The sequence below is a fragment of the Aptenodytes patagonicus genome, chromosome 7 (assembly GCF_965638725.1).
Source record: "Aptenodytes patagonicus chromosome 7, bAptPat1.pri.cur, whole genome shotgun sequence".
NCBI classification, from domain to species: Eukaryota; Metazoa; Chordata; class Aves; order Sphenisciformes; family Spheniscidae; genus Aptenodytes; species Aptenodytes patagonicus.
In genome coordinates this window covers 55,406,932-55,426,763 of record NC_134955.1, presented here as the reverse complement: position 1 = coordinate 55,426,763, position 19,832 = coordinate 55,406,932, and the positions used below count along the sequence as shown (strand labels likewise).

Sequence of the window (19,832 nt, the reverse complement as noted above, 5' to 3'; positions counted from 1 at the left end):
ACACTAGTGGGAAGTCGGCTATTTTTATCTTACTATATAACACAGCTAAACATCACTGGGATTTAGGCTACTGCTGTACCTAAGCATTTATTCCTAGTGTAGGTGTAGGCTTCTGGGCTGATTCTTCCTTCATCATCCTGGATAGGGAATTCTTGATTTCTCAAAACCTAGCAAGATTTTTAATCAGGACCCAATTTTGGCTAGTGCAGGAAAAATAGGTATCTCGCCCAGCAGCATTAGATTTTGCTAAGCAACAAGCACTCTCGGCAAGGGCGCTTATGTAAACACTGCCTGGGGATCGGTGCTTGGTGTCAGCCCCAAGGCCAAGCCCTGCAGTGGTGAGTTGAGAGACGCCATAGAGCAGAGGTACAGCCGGTCGGAGGGCCAGCATTTACCAGCTGGTGAGGCACCCTCCCAGGCCCAGTGCTCAGGCCTTGAACTCTGTCTTTCCCTTTGAAGAAAGTCCTTGGGTCCCAAATGTTTGTGATTACTTGACTATCCAATTAAGACAGTATTTACAGTAGCTCCATCAAGTAACATTATTTTTCCTCTTGTTGATTTTGCAGCAGCAATAGATAAGTTCTGTCTGCTGCTGCCATCCTTTGTGGAAAAACTTGTTTAACTCCTTTGGAGATGGCTGCGTTTCTATGGTGGGTTGTTTGGTTTCTTGGGTTTGGGGTTGGTTTTTTGGTTTGGGTTTTTTTTTGTTTTGGCGGGGGTGGGGTGGGTGGCTGAGGGTTTCTGTGAATTTATTGTGACATGTAGACCTGAGTTTGCAAGGGGTTGTATGGGTGATGCTACTGGCAGAGACTCTGCCACAAAAAAAAAAAAGGAGAAACTAAATACAACATTCAAATTTAAATGAAGATCAGTATGTAAAATGTGACTTTTACAGCTGGATTAACTTCCTAATAACTGACGTTTCAGTACTGTTTCTGTGGAACAGCTTTGGTTACACTTCTGTTCCTACGTGCATTTCCCTGAGGTTAATGAGAGTGCGATCTCCTCAGGATGGGGTTGAGAGACTCGCACCTCACTCCGGTGCACTTTGCCCAGCCAGGCTCTCGCCCTGTGCCTTGTGCTGGCTTGCACCCTGTGCCGGGGCACCTTTCGGGCTGTGCCTCGGCCTCGCCGCCACCGCCTCCTGCCGCTGTGTGGCTGCCCAGGGCTGGGGGCGAGGGGCACTGCCCACTCAGCAGCTCCTTCCAGCCCTCCCTGGGGAAGCTCACCTGGTGGATGGAGGACAGGTCTGGACACCCAGCGCCTCCTGCACCGAGGGGACCCCACGCGCTCACCTCCAGTGCAATTCACTCTATGGGCCAACAGCACTGATGTTTTTAGCAGAATAAAGGAAGATGTCGAGTTCAAAGCCTGGCAGCTGTTCCCTGAGCATCTCAGCTGTTCCATGGGCTGCAGGTGATGGGAGACAGCTGAGCTTCAAACTGGGGGGTGAGATACAGCCCTGGCAGTGGGATGCTCTTTTCCTCTCCTGCCGATACACATGGAAAGTCTAAAATCTTATGATCAGTGTTCAGAGACTTTTGGGGCAAGCTTCCTCAGCCCAGGCACCACCCGGTCCTCCAGCTGGCGTGTGGCCTGAAGCCCAAAGGATGGGGAAGGTTCTGCCTGTTAGTGCTGTGCCAGTAGGCCACCACGGCTCCTGCAAGCCAACGCACAGGAGGGGCGTCCCCTCAGGACCGGCCTTCACCTCTGGGGGAACATAGAGCAGTAGTTTTCCTTATGACTAGCCTATTTGTTACTTTTTTTTCCCTAACCCACTCGTGCATTGTCCAAATAGCTTGACTTGGTCAAGTATTGCCCTAGTGTTTAAACTTCTAAACTGTTTTCTCTCTGGTCAACCCCGTGTTCATCAATGAACTATGGGTGTGACCCACATCTCACTGAAGCACCTGGGACACCCAGCGCCGGGGCTGGGCTGCACGGCATTGCCAGGCCCTGGGCGGACAGGGAGAGCCCCGTAGTGCTCGGGACCTCAGGGCGGTGTCCTCGATGCTGGGTCTCAGCGGGCAGCACTGTTGGAGCCTGGGTAAGGAGGGAAACGCCACCACAGTGTGTCTGTGGTGAGGGGAGGCCTCCATTCCCCCTCCTTCTCTGCCAGGACCGTAGAAGCCCTGCAGTGTGCTGACGACCGAGACTGAAGCTGCCAAAACGAAGGAAGGAACCCACTGCAGTTTTATTTTTCCTTAGATAATTTTTTTATATAGAATATATTACAGTCAGAGTTCTCAGCTTTTAATCAAAAGATAACAAGTTATTGCAGTTTTTTACCCAGTGAAACTACCGGTGGAAGGAGAACTTTCTAGAAAGCGGTCTTGTCTTTTAAAAAAAAGAGGGAAAAAAACCCCACCTGGACAGAAAATAGACATGTAGGTTGCGCTTCGCGCCCACCAGTGCCCAGCAGGGCAGGTGGACATCCGTGTGGACAGGGGAGCATGAGGTGAATAAGCGGCGATAGGCACAACACTATGGCGAGGGAGGCAGGCCTGGGCGCTAGCGAGGTTGGTTTCCTAGGCACGGTGCTTCTGCTCCGGCTTAATTGCTTTTAAATCAGGAAATGAAAATGCAGTGGAGAGGGAGGAGGGCGGCGGCGGTGGCTTTCACCTGCGTGGGGAGCGCTGGGGCCCTCAGCCTCGCCTCAGCTCGTGCAGCTTGTGGGCAACGCGCTCCAGCTCGGCCTCGATGGCGGCCAGGCTCTCCAGCTCCTGGTCCTGCAACGAAAGCCCGGGACACGTGTCAGCAGCTGTGGGTGCGCAGCCCTTGCCCCCCAGGGCTATGGAAAGCCTTGCCTGGGGCTAGCTGCCAGTGGTGGCACAAGCACAGCCACGTCTTGCCACATCCCCTCAGCCCACTCCTGCATTTGACCCTCTGGACAGATGCCTGTGCGCAGCACTAATTAGTCCTGTCCTAAAGTTAAATCGCTGCAGCTGGTGATGGGGACAAGACATGCAGCCACCGTCCTTCCCCAGCCCCGCTGCCGGGCAGGGCAGCCCCTGACTGGTCTCTCCCTCCAGAGCATGGGGCTGGAGGGAGATGGCTGCTGGGGAGCCAGGGCTGGGGCGGGCACTGCCAAATGGTACTGGGCGCCTGCGTTGAGGCAGTGGTGTCAAACCGGGACAGGCATGGTTGCCTGCCACCTGCGGCAAGTGCAGCATGTGCCCTGCTCATGGAAGGGATGGCAGTGTCCCCTCTCCCCTCGCTGCGCTGGGTGTCCGCATGCACCTCTGGTACCGGAAGAGGCTTTTCCATTTGGGAAAATAGTGACTGAGGAAGCCATCAGTTTAAAGGCCTAAGCTGCCCATCGCTTGGTGGCCTTTCTACAGCGGCTCTTGTGTATCTATGCCGTCACCTGAAGCTATTTTATTTAGCACAGGTACTCAAATTCTTAACTGCGTGGCTTTGCCTGAACTCCGGTCATACACAACTGGCCCTGTCTCACTGCCAGCCCCAGCCCTGCCTGTCCCTCACAGCTGCCATCACCTGGGACTCGCTGCATACCACGTGCTCAACCAGCGCAGCAGCAGGCTCCGCAGGAGCAAACTTGGGGCTGTTGATGCTAAAAGTGCCTTTTCCTGTCGGCAGAGCTGAGGTGATGGCCCCTCTCTTGTGCGGAGGGAGCAGAGCCTTGCTGCTGCCTGCAGCAGCTGCCAAGCACAGGCCGATGCTGAGCTACTGGCCTGCACTGTATGTGGCTGGTGTGAAAAAAATTATGTTAAAAAAAGTCATTTTTCACACCCCTGAGCTATTTTCCTGAACAGGGAAAAAGTCACCCTGCCCCTCCGCAGGGCCCTTGACTCAGCCCCTGGGAAGGCTCCAGCTACAGCAGTGTGACAGCAGCTCGGGGTGCCCGCCAGCACCCAGGGGACCTGGCCTGAGCCCAAGCGGCTGTTCCAGTGTGTTTTGTTTGAAGCGGGTCAGGGAGCAGGCAGCTGAGGTTCACCTTGCTGGAGGAGAGCTTTGGCTGCAACTGGAGCCCCCAGAAAGTGAGAAAATAGCACTGTGCTGAGATCCTCCGCAGCATCCAAAGAGAGGAGAGGTCAGACCCAACCACCACCTCATGCTGTGCCTGTGTGCCCTGGCTTGCTCCTGCCCGGCCCCGCAGGCTGAGCCCCGGCGAGCGCAGGGAGCAGCACTCAGCCCCCTGCTATGCCCACGCTGGCCTCACTGGCCAAGCCACGTGGCCAAGTAAGGAGAGGGGACAGGATGGCAGCTGCTCTGGCAAAGCCGGAGCCTGTGCCTTCCCTTCCCTCACTGCCGGGTGCCTGGTCTGATGCCTCCTCACTGGCTCCCAGAGGCCCTGATCTAGTTTAAAAAAAAACAAACCAAAAAGCTTTGTTGTGACTGTAAACATAGCAGTTTTGCAGTCTCGGCAACCTCTTTCCCAGTCCCCGTTTGGAGGCTGAGCCCACCACCTTGCAGACAAGGTGCATCCCAGAGCCACTGGCAGGGGCAGGTGGAGAACAGCCTTCTTGGGGGAGAGACCTGGGACGTGAGCAGATGGTGGTGAGGAGGCAGATGGGGCAGGTGTCCACCTCCTTGGCAGGCACCCACTGCATCCCTGCTCGGAGCTGAGACGCTTGGCTTTGCTTTGAACCAACACGACTGTAGGTGCCCTCTCAGTGGGGGATGCTGATGGGCGACCTTTGGGCAATGTTTTGGTGCATAACTAAGGCAAGAGGGGTGTTTTGGAGGCAAGAGAGCTGCAGCAAACTGGCTTCGCTCACCTGCTGCCCCAAGTCTGCTCCCAGGCACCTGATCGTGCCTTGTCCCAGAGCAAACACCCGCAGAGCCCATGCCCAGCCCCGCTGTCCAGTCCCCTGCACTATCCCAAATAAACATCTGTGCCTGGAGCTGGGCCTCAGCACAACGGAGAAACCGTCACTCCTGGCTGCTGGGGAGGTGCTGAGCTACTACATAGCATCACGCGAGATACCAGGGAAGGAGGTCTCTGACTTTGGAAGCCTGGCTCAGATGTATTCCCATATCTATCAACCATTTCCACTCCAACGCCCCAGCTCTCTCACCATGGCCGTGCCCCTCGTTTACCTCTGTAGGAGGTCTGACACTACTGACTCTGTCCCTGAGCCAGGGAAAGCATTCCCTTTGACTTGGGACACAAGACCCACCCCCAGGCTCCAGATATAGCTCTGGTCACCATCTCCAGCACAGGCCAGCGCAAAAGTCCTGTCACATTTTTAAGACTATCTGGGGCAGGGCATGTTTTTGCACTAGTCACTAAAACAAGGATAAAAACCAAAGGCACAGCCAGGTGCAAATCTCAGTAATACCTAGGGCTGAATGACTAAAAGGTCACCAAGCATCTCCTTAATGTCACAGAGAGCCGATGCTGGCAGCGTAACACCAAGGTACCATCCACATCTCCAAGCATAGTTTGGATTCCCAAGTAATAACCAGGCAGGATTTATTCTTAAGCCAATGTACACCAACCTCCGTTCTCCTGTTAGCACTGCCTTCCTCATCCTTCTTTTCTTCGGGCATGGGAGCAAGCGGGAAGCCTCCTTCACTGCTGTCCTTCTTCGAGTGATGCTTCCATGACCTTCTCACATCTTCCTCTGGACTACTGAAGTCATACTTGCGGGACCTAAATGCCATTTTCATGGACCTGTCTGCGTCTTCCCCACTATCATTTTCCTCCATGCGCTTCTTTGATGTCAGCTGCTTGGCCAGCTCATCCATTTTGTTCCACCTCTTGGAGTCTTCCCACTCCCTGGAGGATTCCTCCTCCATCTCCTCACTTTTGGCATCCTTGGGCTGGAAGGTGTCCTCCTCCCCCTGCATCCCCTCATCCTCCAGGCGATGCCTTCGTCCTCTCAGTGCCCGGGGCTGCTCTTCCTCCTCTTCCTCCTCAGAGCTCTGCCGGTCTTTGCCAAATCCCAGAGCATCATCGTTATCTGAAAGAGCATTAAACACAACAGTAAGCACAAGTGTTAACCTGGTTACGCTCCACCTTTGAACCAAGCCTTCAGGGGTGATGCGAGATGGGTTTCCTGACTTAGGCCCATTTTCCCAGGATTCTGGAAATACCTGCTCTCACATCACCATGTCAGTAACAGGGCTTGGAGGTAGCAGTCAAAAACCATGTAGGACATTCAAGAAAAAGAAATTAGTTGTCCCCAGGTGCTATGAAAACTGAGCAGCAGGCGGCGAGGCAGCTCCCAGGCCTGCGTTACCCGCTGTGCGTGGGTCCATGTGGTCAGGTGCTTGTGGGGGGGATCTGGGTGGCTGTCGGCAGGGGTATTTCTGTAAACCCAGTAAGCACCTGCCTGAATTTTTAGGCTTTAAAGCCTCTTATCCATCTGTCTCAGTGCTCTCAGCTCACCCTGGGTAGGTATCAGTGCAGTCGTCTGGGATACGTACTGTCGTCTCCCTGCATCTCCTCCGCCTCCTCATCCTCCTCAGCCAAATCAATTGACCTCTCTGCTTCGGTAGGGTCCTCCTCTGCAGCATCGTCTCCTCCATCATCCTCCCGCTCCACACGTTCCCCTGCCACCTCCTTGCTCTGCTCCTGGCCCTGCCTGGATGGCTGCTCTCCCTCATCCTCAAGCTCCAGGCTGTCCCTGGGGCCTCTGGGCTGTTCCTCTTCATCCCCTCGCTGCTGCTGCTCATCCTCGCTGAAGTCTTTGCTGATGTGGTTGTCCAAAGCTTCGTCTTGCTGGGCATCCTCTGTGTTGCTGATCTCGTTGCTCTCTGCTTCCTCCCGATCCTCTTTCTCACCAGGGTCGGCATCCTGTGGCCTGTACTCCCTCTCCTCCAGTCTGTTTTTTCCCTCCTCTCTTGAATCTTCATTTTGCTGGGTTTTCTGTGCTGCCGGTTCAGCCAGGGACCCCGTGGGCTGCTCATCTTCAGGGCGCTCCCCTGCCACATCTGCAGAGGGGGGAGCAAGAAGCAACACCTCTCCTGAGAGCTCATTTCACAACCAGCAAAGCCCATGCGTTTCTTAGAGAGCTTCAGCCCCGCTCAGCAATCTGCTTAACCAGCCCATGGATCCTTTCACAAGTCACTTCAACATATGCTTGTATTCAAGCAAGCCGGTGCTCTCACTGGTGCCTGGTCTCCTGGAGAGACTCGCAAGGCTGAAGTTAAACATATGCTGAAGTGCTTTGCTGCGGCACGGTCCTCATCACCATCTCTTGAGATGCCAGCAACAAACTTGCCCCGCATGAAACCAGATTGCATGTAAAATGAAATGATTTAGGATTGTAATATGGCACTTGCACAGCTCTCCCTGCTCTGAGTGCTGCGCTAACATCGCATCCTTATTTCTCCCACCAGGTTGAAGAGGGAGCCAGCGCTGTTGGCAGGCGAGCCGGAGGGAGGGGGGGGCTGGCTCTGCTTCTGCAAAGCAGCTACTCAGCAGGAGCTTAATGTGGGCTGGGTATTTGTTCTTGCTCATGTCAGAGACTGGCTTCTTTTAACATAATTAGCCATAGAAATTACTTTGCAAAAGCAACGATGGGGGGGGTAAAGAGCAGTGGGAAGAGCCAGACAGGTATGGAAAGGCGAGCGCAGCCCCAAGCAGGGCTGAGGAGTGTGCTGGGGTGGTGAGGGGTTGCAGAGAGCCGGTCACACAGGGCTGGTGACCACCAGTGACACCGCGCTGGTGTCACTGGGCTACCTGAGGGCCTGGACAGCCCAACATGCCATGCTTCATCCTCATACAGTCTCCACACTGCTGGAGCAAGAGGTTCAGGTCTGCCCTGGTGGGAGGGAGACCCAGCACCACCAATCCTCTCTGTTGGCTTTTGGCCGTGCTGGCTGCAGCAGCAGCCCCCAGCGGTATCACTCCTCATCGCTTTGGGCAGCTTTGGGCGATGTCACAGCATCGCTGCACTGCCGTGGCTCAGCCACACGTCCCAGAGCCTGCTCGAGACCCTCTGCGGGAGTGCTGCTGCTGGACGAGAAATCATCTCACCCCACATTGGCATCGTCTCTTCCTGATGTGGAAAAGGGAAGGGGCCAAACCCTCCTTTCCACTAGACCCTCTAGCCAGGCCATAGAAACCTAGTGACAAGGGAAAATCCCAGCTGAACATGGTCTTTCCAAGATGCAGATGTTTTGTGTGGGTGTGTGCACTGTGTGTATCCCAAGTTAAATTTTCTCTTCAGAGACCCATAACCTAATAACTTGGATGCCTGGAAACAAGGGCGGCAGGAGCAGACCCGGATCGCTCCTGCCTGTATCACTGAGTTTTTCAGTACGGGATTTCCCTGGCTGTGACTCATTTTAAGCATTAGGAGTGAGTGATGGTGTTGGCAGCAGGGTGGAAAAGATCAGTATCAGTTTGGTAACTTGACCATCACCAGTTATTATAGCTCAGAAATTACATGTTGTTTAAGCTGGTAAATAAGAACAAAGCAAACACCGGGTGCTTGTGTGTGTCAGCGGCAGCATCAAAGAAGATGCCTAAATGAGAAGCAGATGGACATATCAAGGCTGTTAGAAAGAACATCCTTGTTTACAGCCTGACCTGGATTTCCTGGGGGGAGAGGCTGACACTGACCTCTCTGCTTGTTCTTGTCGTTCTGACTTTCAAGGACTTCGGAAAGTTCATCTTCGAAGCCACTGTTTTTCTTCTGCTGCTGAGTTCGCTCATTGGCACCTGCATCAAGTAACAAAAAGTAGGGAAAGACAACAGCCCCTCCTGTGTCTCAGAAAGTAGAAGTAGGAAAGTAGTTCTCTGCCCTTTATAATTATATGCATGTTTTCTACAATGGACAAATCTGCCAAAGGGAGCTGCAAGGAGAAGTGAGACTGGAGGATATGTGAATCAACTGCAGTAACAAAGCCGCCATCAAAAACATCATCTGCACAAAGAAAAAGGTCTCTAAACAAACAGAGAAGCAGGGTTGCTAGGAAAACTAATATTGATGGAGAGCTAGGGAATAAGAGATGCTGAATTGCAGCACGTTGAGGCCAACAAAAGATTTAAGCATCAGAGTATTGAAGGATAAAAATTGCCTCCTTCCAGATGCTGCCCACGTACCTCTGTTGAGGTGAGCACTGAAAGCCCCTGTGCCCTCCTGCCTGGTCGTGGGGGCCTCTCTCCCCGGGCGCTGCCTTCCCACCACTCCCCAGGAGGGAGGAGCAGCATTCATTCCTGCTCCGAGGATGGTCCAGGGCCCCAAGGCCCCACACCTTAGCCTCTGGGATTATGGAGCCAGCTCAACAAAAGCAACAGCCTGGAGAAAAAGTTGTCTGAAGGCAGCATGCGCTGGAGGTCAGAGCACAGCTGTCCTGGCAACCAGTGCTCCCCAGGCAGCCCCATCCCACGGGAACTGCAAGCCAAGCAAGCCCTGTCTAACCCAGTTCACGCCCTGCTTCTATGCCTTAATGCAAAGGCAAGGACCGACACTGCCAGCCCAGTGCTCTCTAGCCCTACATAGGGCAGAGCTGGATGATGTGGGCTCTCCAGCCTGAGCAGGACCAGCTCCAGCCAGCACAGAGGAGACCAAGATAAACACCTTCACTTTTCACTTGGGCTACATGACTCTCCCATCCCCAGTCACTGTGATTTGTAGATTAGAGCTCATATTACTACAAGACAAAATGGTGTGATGGGCTCAAGCCAAGGAAAGAGGGGAGCAAGATGCACCTCTGTGAAACAAGTCCCTTCACGTGGACTCCATGCTGTATGGCACAGCCTGTCTGATAGCTGAGCACTCCCCCTCACAACCCTGGTGTGCCTGGGCAGCGGCATCCCAGTGCACTGAAGAGGCCCAGGTTTCTTTCTTCTGGATCATCACAGCATCCATGGAGCCTGTCTGGGGTCACTGCCCGGCTGGCCCCTCCACCACTGGGATTTGGGCAGTGATCAAACTATTGCTCTGGGAGCTGTATGGGGCTCTCTCCTAATCTTGACTTCCTGAATTTTCCCTCTCCCTTCTCCCTGTTGCTTTCTGTGGCTTCCCTGCTCTGAAAGCAGTCCGGTGACACTGTCTCCCAGCCATCCCTGACAGCTGTGCCACACAGGAGCAGGGCACAGGGATGCCCTGGCGAGGGAGGACTGCCAGCTGGGTTACCCTAAGGAGGAGGGGGGAAGGTCGGGAACTGCTCTCCCTGCAGCCCGGGGAGAGCCCTGTTGCAGCCTTAACCGGGCCACCCGGACAGAGGGGCCTGCACCGGCTTTGAAGTAGCCTTGCCTGGGACCTGCACACCAGCTCTGGGGACCTGGGCACCTGCGAATAGCCCTTTTCCCCCTTGCACACCCCTTTGTACAGCTCTGTGCTGCTGCTGCTCCCACATTGACAAGTGGTGAGCTGCACACACCTCTCCAAACCAAAGGAACTTGCATTCAACCTAAGGAAGCCAACAGGAAAATCCCCATTAGGGGCTTTCGTTGGGGTCTTTTAGGTGCAAGTCCTGCTCGATGCTCAGTGAGGCTTCCCTTCTGCCACACCTGGGTTTAGTGCTAGACTCCACCTGCACAAACAGTGAAGGTTTTCTTGTCTTTCATTCTAGCTTGGGAGCTGGTGGTTATTTGTTGAATTAAATTACAGTATTTCCTTTTAGGGTTCTCCCACCCCAAAATGCCTATACTCTGCATTGCCACCAAGTTACATTGATAGTCATTTAAATCATCAGATGCATACTGGAGTTATTATAAGCAAAATTCCTGTCCCCACTCACCCAGTTTCTACTGGAAGTCCTGGAACTAGATTTTCTAGGGCATATTTATATAATGCCAAATTAATGTAAAATACAAAAACCCCCAAACAACAAAACTGTGCAAGGGGCTACAACAGATGAAACCCCTCTTCCCAAATAACTGTAGTGAAACTGTACCTTGAGCCGCAATTTCCTGAAGTTCCTTCAATAAATTTTGGTGGCGAAGGATAGAAATGATTCGTTCATCTGCAATAGGGGAGACTTGGTACAGAAGATGATCAAAGACAACCTCCCTCCACGCCCAGGAAATGAAAAACCACCCCAAATACCACCTCCCTCTTGGTTTACTCTTTTCTCTCCCTTGACCTGATTTGCTGCCATATCTCTTAACCATGTGGTTAAGATGACAGGAAGGTCCCATGAAAACCGGGCAGCTTCATGTCACCCAGTGCCTCCCCCGGCTGTGGTGCCAGCATGATGCATGGCCTGGGCCAAGCAGTGGCTCCGTCCCTGCTTCTGGGGTCTGGTGCAGCCTGGTAGGGTGACCACAAGGAAGGTGAGTGTGTCAGGGACCCCTTGTCAGGTGCTAGAGCATGTGTCAGGGCAGGACCAGCCCCTGCTTGTGTCTCTGCCAGATCTGCTCTTGCTGATGCCCAGCGTTAAATCTGAGCCAGTACCTCCTCTGAGTGTTTCTAGGCATTCCTCACTGATCGGCAGGGGGTTTGGCTTCGATAAAGTATCAGAGATGACCTCTACAATGCACTTCATCACCTAGAAAGAGACAAAAATACAAATTAAAGCACTGCGTTATTGTCTTTTTTTCCTAAATCTATTTGTTACCAAGGCTAAAACACAGCAGATGATGGCACAGATCTCTTGCTTTTCTGGTCATGCCAGAACTGAATGTTCGGTTCCTGTTTTACCTAACGCAGGAACAGAAGGTACCTCCTGAAACTGAGAAGTGAGCAAATGACACATGGCAATGGAAAGAGTTTCTTCAACATGATATGCACTTCAGCTGAGGATCTTACGACTCCAGCCCATCCCAGAGGTTGGGCGCATCAGGAGATTAAAGGGGATCTGGATATATACGTAGAGAGCTAAAAATCATCCTCTTTTAAGTCAATATATCTCAACCTACACCTCATAAAAGGGCTCAGTGGGAGGTCATAGAGAGCAACAAGTGGTCAAGCTCTTCAATAGGTGACCGTGAAATCTTGCCAGTGATTCAAGCCCTGAGAAGGGCACTGTAGTTAGACTGCAGCCAGGCATGGAGGGTGACGTGAGGCAAATTGTACTTTTAAACATGGATGAGAAATACTGCTCTCAAGCCCTAGAGAAGGACAAGTCACTCTGGAGAAGTGTTTGACCTCATGCTTGAGTGTTCAAGCCATCTATTATAGACAGGAAGAGCTGTTCACGGAGGCAGGTCATCTGAAAGCAAGGAAGTTCCCACACTTTCCTCCAAAGAATTTGCAACTGCCTGAGGCAGCTTCCCAGACAGCATGAACTCTGGGCCTGCCCTTTCCAGCAGCCCTTTTCTTCAGTGTAAAATGAGAAACATTATTTATCTAGTTTGTCGCTTGTACTGAGGCTGCAGGCCTAGCTCTTCACCCATGCAACTGCAGCAACACTAATCCCACAGGGATCACCCAGTGCTGTATGTGTGGTAGGAGAATGAAAGCCAGGGGTGCAAAGCCAAGGTGGCACCTCTGGCAGGGGTGAAGGCACCCTCACCACACTGAGACACACCACAGGAGCCCTGCTGTACAGTCATGGTAGACCCAAATGGTCACACAGGAGAGAAAGCAGCATTCACTACAGTCCAGTGCCGGTTAGTAGTGCAGGAATCAAGCTGCTTAGTTCAAAAGGATGATTACTTATAAAGCAGCCCAGAAAGTATGCAGGGCTCACAAGTGCCTGTGGAAAAAAAAGAGGCTAAACTGAAAAAAAGGATACAAGTAAGCCTTGAGGGCAAAAAATTCACTCACTCAACCTCTTTCTTCTGGTGATTTCTGCAGGCAGCCCTAAGAGTCCTGACCTCCCTTACAAGGTGCCATTCTCAGGAGAGCAAAGCATTTGGGCTGCAGTAGAAATTAACACAAGTCAGCAATTCCCAGTCATCTACAATGTTGCTCATTCAAGCAATCAGCTATATTCATTGACCAGCCAGAATGGGCAAATTTTCACCCTGTGTAAGGAGAGAATTATGCTTTTGCAGATCACAGCCATAAAATGCTGAACTCTTAACTATTTACACAGTTTGAGGGGATTGCCTGCTGGATTAAAAATGTTACAGGAAAGAACTAACAAGAAGAAAGCAGGGAAATTTCCCTAGTATCATTCTCCTATACCACAAGCAACCCATTAATATTGATTTTAGATTACTTTGAGTCACTTCACTCTACTATTAAATAGAACAAACCCCAGATTCTGATACTTTGCTCCCACGTTTTCCAACCTCTGGAGGCACTTACTGCAGCTGTATTCGATGCAGCTTCAGAAGAAAGGACTTTCTCAGCATGAGAAACAAGAACCTGGTCCAATGAAAGTCTCTATATAAGCGTTTTGAAGACTTCTGAGCTGATTTAAGGTCTTTGTCTGGACACAAAGAAACACATCAGTCACCACAGAAATAGGGCCAACTCTGTGGAGGAACTTTGTAACATAATGAAATGAAGAGTGCAGTCATTCCACAACACTCTCCTTGACTTTTTGTAAAAGCAAGTCTTGCAGAGTGAGACTTCACAAGGTCACGAAATAACAGCCTGCATCAGGAAATGAAGGAGATCCTTTCCAAATGAATGTAATTAATCCAGTGCAGAAACTCGGACTGGAATTTTGCCATAGCTATCCTTTAACTGTGAGCATGTAACTAGATCCTTAAGAGCTGCTCGTGCTGTCCCTACACAGAAATCTCCAAAGGATCATGTCCTTACAAGGATAGACTTCACCACTTTTGAGCTCGGCTGTGCTCAGGCCCTTCTGAAATGTGTGCTTGTAAGTGGGAAATAGTGTCCTTCGAGCACAAGAGTGGGCAAACACCAGAGATGTTGTAAATGTTTTGGTCGTGTTCAGCTCCCCACAGAAAGCCCTTGGTGTAAGGCAATTCTGATGAGCTACCCAGGAAAGGACTGCATACCCATTTCACAGCCCTGAGCCACCCACAAATGGTGGTGGCACAGAACACGTCTAGAGTAGCATGGTGTGTAGGAAGAGCTGCGGTGCCCACTGCTGTACCCATGTAATGATACCCCTGCCCTGGTCTGTCCTGTGAGACCAGGACTTCCTTCACTGAAATGCTGTATCTCAGAGGGCGGTGAAGGCAGAAAAGCCCTAATGGCTCCTTCCAGTTGCAGCAAAAACCAAAAGAAAGGTGTGGTCTGATTTTGCTCTCAGCTAGAGCCTGTGTCGGTGCAGTACCCAGGGAGGTACAGGCTTGGGAGAAAATCCTTCCTCAGTGGAAGCATTCCCATGGAGTTGCACCAGCTTCCGCAAAAGCTAAATGTGGCTTGCTGGCAAGCGCCATGTTTTACACATACAACACATTGGGGAATAGATCTCACAAGGAAAATTTTGGAATTAATGGATTGTCCCACCAGATGCCCAATGAGCATCCCATTCTGGCTTGGCCAGTTGAAGGGGCAAGTGCCTGCCCTGAGTCCCCTTTCTCAGTTAGCAGCACACAGCCTGAAGCAGGCACCCAGTGGCTCACAGCTCATGGCTCAGCCCCAACAAGGGCTAAGCAGGCTAAAGGTCTTAACAAAGCAACAGCTCTCCAGGTCCAGGCACATCTGACAGGACACAGGGAAGCATATCTCATGGCGCTCGACCTGTAGGTAACAACAAGCAGAGACACTGTACAATGGAGCCTGTGGCTGAAAGCGACATGAATGTGCCCTCCCCTGCTGCTGCCTGGGGAAAAACATTATGTGGCTAGAAGATTTCAGGAAACAAAGATGTTCAAGAAGTAGGGGGGAGAAGGCTGGCGTTTCCTTTCTGGACGTAAATTTCTGTAGAAATCTTAATCTGGGCAGCTAAGAGATCAGATCCACTGAAAGACTATAGGTGTTACAATATCAGGAAGGGGAGGTCTGTCACAGATCAACACAGGCAAACACACCTATCCAAAGGAGCCAAAGCCCGTTGGGAGTGCACACGCTTGCGAAGTGCAGCTATGAACATGAGAGGTATGACACAGATGTATGCACAGAAGTCTATAAAAGAAGGCTGGAGAGGTCAGCCAAGTCCCACACTGCTTGTAGACATCCAGACAGGCTGAGCAGTAGCTGAGGACAGATTAGCAATCTGAGAGTAGCCAGTTGCCTATTTTTCAGGAACACGCATGTTTAAGTAACACACCACACACATACAAACACAGATGTATACACCCCCCCAAACACACACAGTTCCAGCGATGCCCTTTCCTGAATCACATCTCTCCCCACTCTCCCCTGAGTCACCTCCTGTTGGGAGCTTTGAAAAGCTGAAAGTAGGAGGACTGTGGAGGGTTATACCCAACCTCCATCCCCAGCCTCACCATTCTCCAGACAAGCTTGTTTGGTCCCTCTGGTACATCCTGAGGGGCTTCCCTCCTGCCCAGGTGCCCAGAAGTGGATGCACAAAGGGTAAACCCTGGAAGGGAGGGAATGAGGGCAGATGGATCCTGCTGTAGGGATCTCATGCAAATCCCTGGCACTTCCTACAGGGCATTTCAGCAGGGGCAACCAAAAGCCAGCCAGCTAGGTGGAGGTTAAACATCACAGCTTTCAACTTCACTTGCCCCTTCCACTACAGGCCCATCCTTACCTTAGTGTCCCCTTTATTCATGTCGTTTGTCACGGGAAGGGAGATGGCTGTAAAATGAGGGGAAGGCAAAAAAAGAGAGCTTGTTATTCACCTCCACTGGGAGACAAGCAGAGAAATCCTATCCTGCTAAAGTGGAGTGGAGAAGAGGGGCATCTTGCTCTGGTGGAAGTGGTCCCTGGGTGCAGCAGCTGGATATGTACACTGTGCCTCCCTCAGCCTTCCCTGGGGAGAGGGAAGGGAAGGGAAGGGAAGGGAAGGGAAGGGAAGGGAAGGGAAGGGAAGGGAAGGGAAGGGAAGGGAAGGGAAGGGAAGGGAAGGGAAGGGAAGGGAAGGGAAGGGAAGGGAAGGGAAGGGAAGGGAAGGGAAGGGAAGGGAAGGGAAGGGAAGGGAAGGGAAGGGAAGGGAAGGGAAGGGAAGGGAAGGGAAGGGAAGGGAAGGGAAGGGAAGGGAGGTCCCCAGGCTGGCAGTGCCCGGTGGCCCCGGCCCGCGGGACAGGCAGGGCCCGGCGCGGCCCTCGGGCAGTGACCTTGGGGCGGCCGCTGTCCGCGGTGCTGAAGGGGTCGGGGCGGTCTCTGTCCGCGGTGCTGAAGGGGCCGCGGCGGGAGGGGAGCTGGGCGCGGGCCGCGCTGTCCGCGGGGTTGAGGGTCCCGGGAGTGGGGGGGACACGGACCCCAGCCCAGTCCCACTTACCCGGCACGGCCAGGAGCAGGACGGCGAGCAGTCCTGGGCGGCTCATGGTGCTGGCGGGACGGAGGGAGGGAGACAGGGGCAGAGGGTGAGCCTGTCCCTGGCGTGGGGGCTCCAGGAGAGGTGCCGGGGGGAGACCAGCACCGTGTGCGTCTACGCCAGTGCCCTGGCTGAAGATCCCAGATGGGGCACTGCAGCAACCGGCTCATTTATATATCTCAGCCCTCGGAAATGGCGTCAGGAGGAAACCGCCTCCTCCTCTCTCCCTCCTCCCCTCGCACACAGCCTTCCCGTCAGCCTCCACCACTCGCCGGGTGCTGGAGGAGGGGCCACACGCCAGGATCCCCCGACCCCCCCACCTGCCCAGGCAAAGGGTTCCAGCAGCAAGGTGTCAGGCTCCAGTTGCTCCATCCTCTCACAGTCAGCAGGAGCAGGATGTTTGTGAAGTGTGTTTCCAGGATCTCACTTTTCCAGCGCCTCACCCAACACTGGCAATCTACAAGCACCTCTGCATATGTGCCCTGTCTGTATGTACCAGTAGTCAATAGTGAGAGTCATCCCATGTATGCCAGCCAGCATAGCTACCTGTCGATGGATTTGCCCTCTAGGGGTGCCCTTGTCTTTCACTGACCACAGAAGGTACCTAGACAAATAGTTTAGAACAGATGCTGAAGTTTTTAGATGCCTGTTAAACACCTCCACGGAGGATAGGAGTGCCTGTAAGACTGGTCAAGAGCCAGAGAACTGGTCACCATGAAATGGGTTTGCCAATGGAGATGATAAGTCCCAGCTATTTTATGAAAGGTTTTTACGTAGTGGGATATCATTTGGGGTAAATAGCAAAGGCTGGTGGGTCTGTTGCTCAGCTATTGTGACTCTGCAAGTAATTTTAATTGGTTGCTATCCTTTGTTCAGTGGTTCATAACAACCTATAGCATCACCCTACACCCTCACTGCTAAGCAGTCCAAAGTTGAAGTAACCAAGATTACCTGGTCACTAGTTTCCATTGACAAGGGAGAGAGAGGAAGTAACAAATTGAACCATTCTCTCAGTCGCAAGCATTTCCATGCTCTTGACAAAATGGCTGTCTGTTCTTTGGATGGAGCATCTGTCAGGTCAGACAGCTGGATTCTCTTTTGAAAGTGACTCCACTGCTTCTTTAGGACGATGCTTCTTTAGGAATATCAACTCTGCTATTCCGTGCTATCCCTCAAGCAATTTCAGAGGTCACAAAAGCCGGGGACTTATACTAGAAAACCAAATTCAGAAAAATGCACTGTCCTTCTTCCCCACCCTACCTTATTCTGCTCACTGCGGAGTCCTGCACCCAAGGAGCTAGAGAGAACATATTTGTTCTAAGATGGCAAGAACTTTTCTATGAGACCAGGGAGTACAGACTGCACTATAGGTTTCTACCTTCTCTTTCCATATGCACATGGAAATGTGCTCCCAAATGTACTTCCAAATGTCCTCTCATATCTATCTGATTTAAATGCATGCTTCAAAAGGCACATTTAGATTGTAAAAGCCCACTCATACAAAATCAAAGCTCCCCTTGTCTGCTGCATTTTCTATTTAATAGCAGAGAAAAGATGGAAATAAGTTGATCCTCTGAACAGGGCTTTGTGGATGACATTGATTGATAGTTAAACATTTGTAAGACCATGAAATGAACATCCATGACAGTTCTTCTTGCACAGGGAACCTGCATCCTCCAGGAACAATAGCTATACTTTCTTTTTGGTTGTTGGGTTGGGGTTTTTTTGTGTATGTCTGTTGTTGAATTATTTATTGGGGGTGGAGGTGGGGAGGGGTGTCATATACAATGGTCTTTTACTCCTTCAGGATACACCAGAGCATTTTAGTCTCTGAGTCTGAAATACTGAACATTATTAAGCTTGTTAATTCCTATGTATTCCTAAGAGAGAAACAGATTGATCTGCTTATCAGGCTATGTTTACCTAGTCAATATTTACTTATTCTTACATATAAATGTTGATCTTATTAGGGAAGTAAATTATCTCAGTTCTAATCCAGTTTCTTACATGAAGCCCTTTTTGTCGCTGGGGCAAAGGGACAAAACCTTTAAGAAACCTCAAAGGTTTTTTTGAGAAACCTCACAGGATATGTAGTGCCCGTGACTGTATTTTTTTCTCTCTTTCTCAAGCTGTGGTCTTACATCCATTTAAATTCATTGCAAAGGAGAAACTAAATGTTTTCCAGGTATGGCATGCATTCTCCCACTGTAGTAGCATATAACGGGTGATGAATTTTTCTATTTCATGCCCCAGGAAAATGGATAAGAAACTGTTAATCCCGCAATCAGTACTTCTGCTATTGGAATTTGTCTCATTAGGCACAGCTATATTAGGAACTGTCAAAGTAAAGCATGTCAGGGAAAGATTTATGTCAAAGAGCAAAAGTGATCAAATAAAAAAGTGGAAGGTATTCTGCCACTCAGAAAAATGCAATGCCAGAAGCAGACTTCAAGGGAAGAGCAGGTTTGTGAGTCTCTGAAGTAGTTTGTGTTTTAGTATATGGAGAACAGGAGTAGATCTTTAGTGGGTAGCAAAGTGATGATGATGGACATTTCTGACCAGTTCCAGTCTTACAAAAAAGCCATTTATATCTGTAAAGAGCAATTCTGTTTTTCCTTATAGCTGCCCAATTTCTAGTGCATGAAGTGTGGTGAGAATGTGAAGAGCCATATACCATTATCTGCCTGTGGTCACTAACATAATGTGCAGGTGGAGAGGGAGATGAGTTATTGCGGTGGGAAAAGGATATTTGCCTTCCTAGCCTGAAAGGTGATTTGAGAAGATGGCAGTGTCTGGATGGATGGAAGTAGACACCTAGCACTGTTGCATTACCCATGCTCTGAGCTGAGCGAACAAGAGGGCCAGCCTGAAAGCCATACTGATACATGAACATCTTCCTGTGCATGAGGTCATTTACTCAAGAGATCATGTGGCTTAAGTGCTATTCTCAATCAACACATAAGAGTCAATTTTTTTTTTTAATTTCAGAATTTAGGAGCTAAAACCAACGGATCTGGGGTATAGCTCTGAGCTACTTTGAGAGCTTTGTTCTCTAATTTCTTGGCTGAAACTGGGTTAAGAATTCACCCCTCTCCTGTGCTTGGAAACACTGACACTGCATTTCAGGCTGCTGTGATTTTACAGATCTGGGAACTGAGGCACAGAAAGAGGAAAAGTGTCATTTTCATGAAGACATCAAAAAGGCTTGAAGCCAAGGCACAGCTATTACCCACACCTTAACCAAAAAGACCACTAAGCAAAAAACAGGCAACAATTACTTTCTTGCATATGAAATCAATTGATAACTGTTTGACTGAAAACCTGAATGCAAGCACACTGCCAAATTAGTAGCAAGGTCTATTAAAACTCCCACATCACACCTTTTCTTCTTTCCCACATGTTAGTCAATCACGCTCGCCTCTCAGTTCCCTCGTACAAGCCTTGCTTGTCTGCCTGTAAATAGAAATGAGCTTCAAAGCTCAGACTGCTGTTGTAAATATCCATTTACGCTGTTAAAAGGCAGTCTTCTCTCTTCTTTTTCAGGTCAGAGGCAAATTGATGTTGACTTGCTTTGGTTTTCTTAGTCTAGACTGTGCTTGCACCAACCTGAAATTAATTGATTTTCCTGTTCAAAGGTTTACTTACACCCCATA

At 50.8% G+C, this 19,832-nt stretch overlaps 1 protein-coding gene across 2 annotated transcripts; it reads right to left on the bottom strand.

Moving 5' to 3' along the window:
• Positions 1-2,175: 2,175 nt before the first annotated feature.
• CHGA (chromogranin A) lies at positions 2,176-16,332 on the bottom strand. Of its 2 annotated transcripts, none has more exons than XM_076345326.1 (8): positions 16,144-16,332; positions 15,454-15,500; positions 11,322-11,415; positions 10,822-10,890; positions 8,507-8,638; positions 6,397-6,903; positions 5,467-5,930; positions 2,176-2,729 (listed from the first exon to the last, which is right to left on the bottom strand). In XM_076345326.1, the coding sequence occupies exons 1-8, from the start codon at positions 16,187-16,189 to the stop codon at positions 2,646-2,648; spliced, it is 1,443 nt and encodes a 480-aa protein (XP_076201441.1). In that variant the 5' UTR covers positions 16,190-16,332; the 3' UTR covers positions 2,176-2,645. The 2 variants fall into 2 exon arrangements, with proteins under 2 accessions (XP_076201441.1, XP_076201443.1); XM_076345328.1 differs by having other exon boundaries at positions 8,540-8,638.
• Between the last annotated feature and the right edge of the window lie 3,500 nt (positions 16,333-19,832).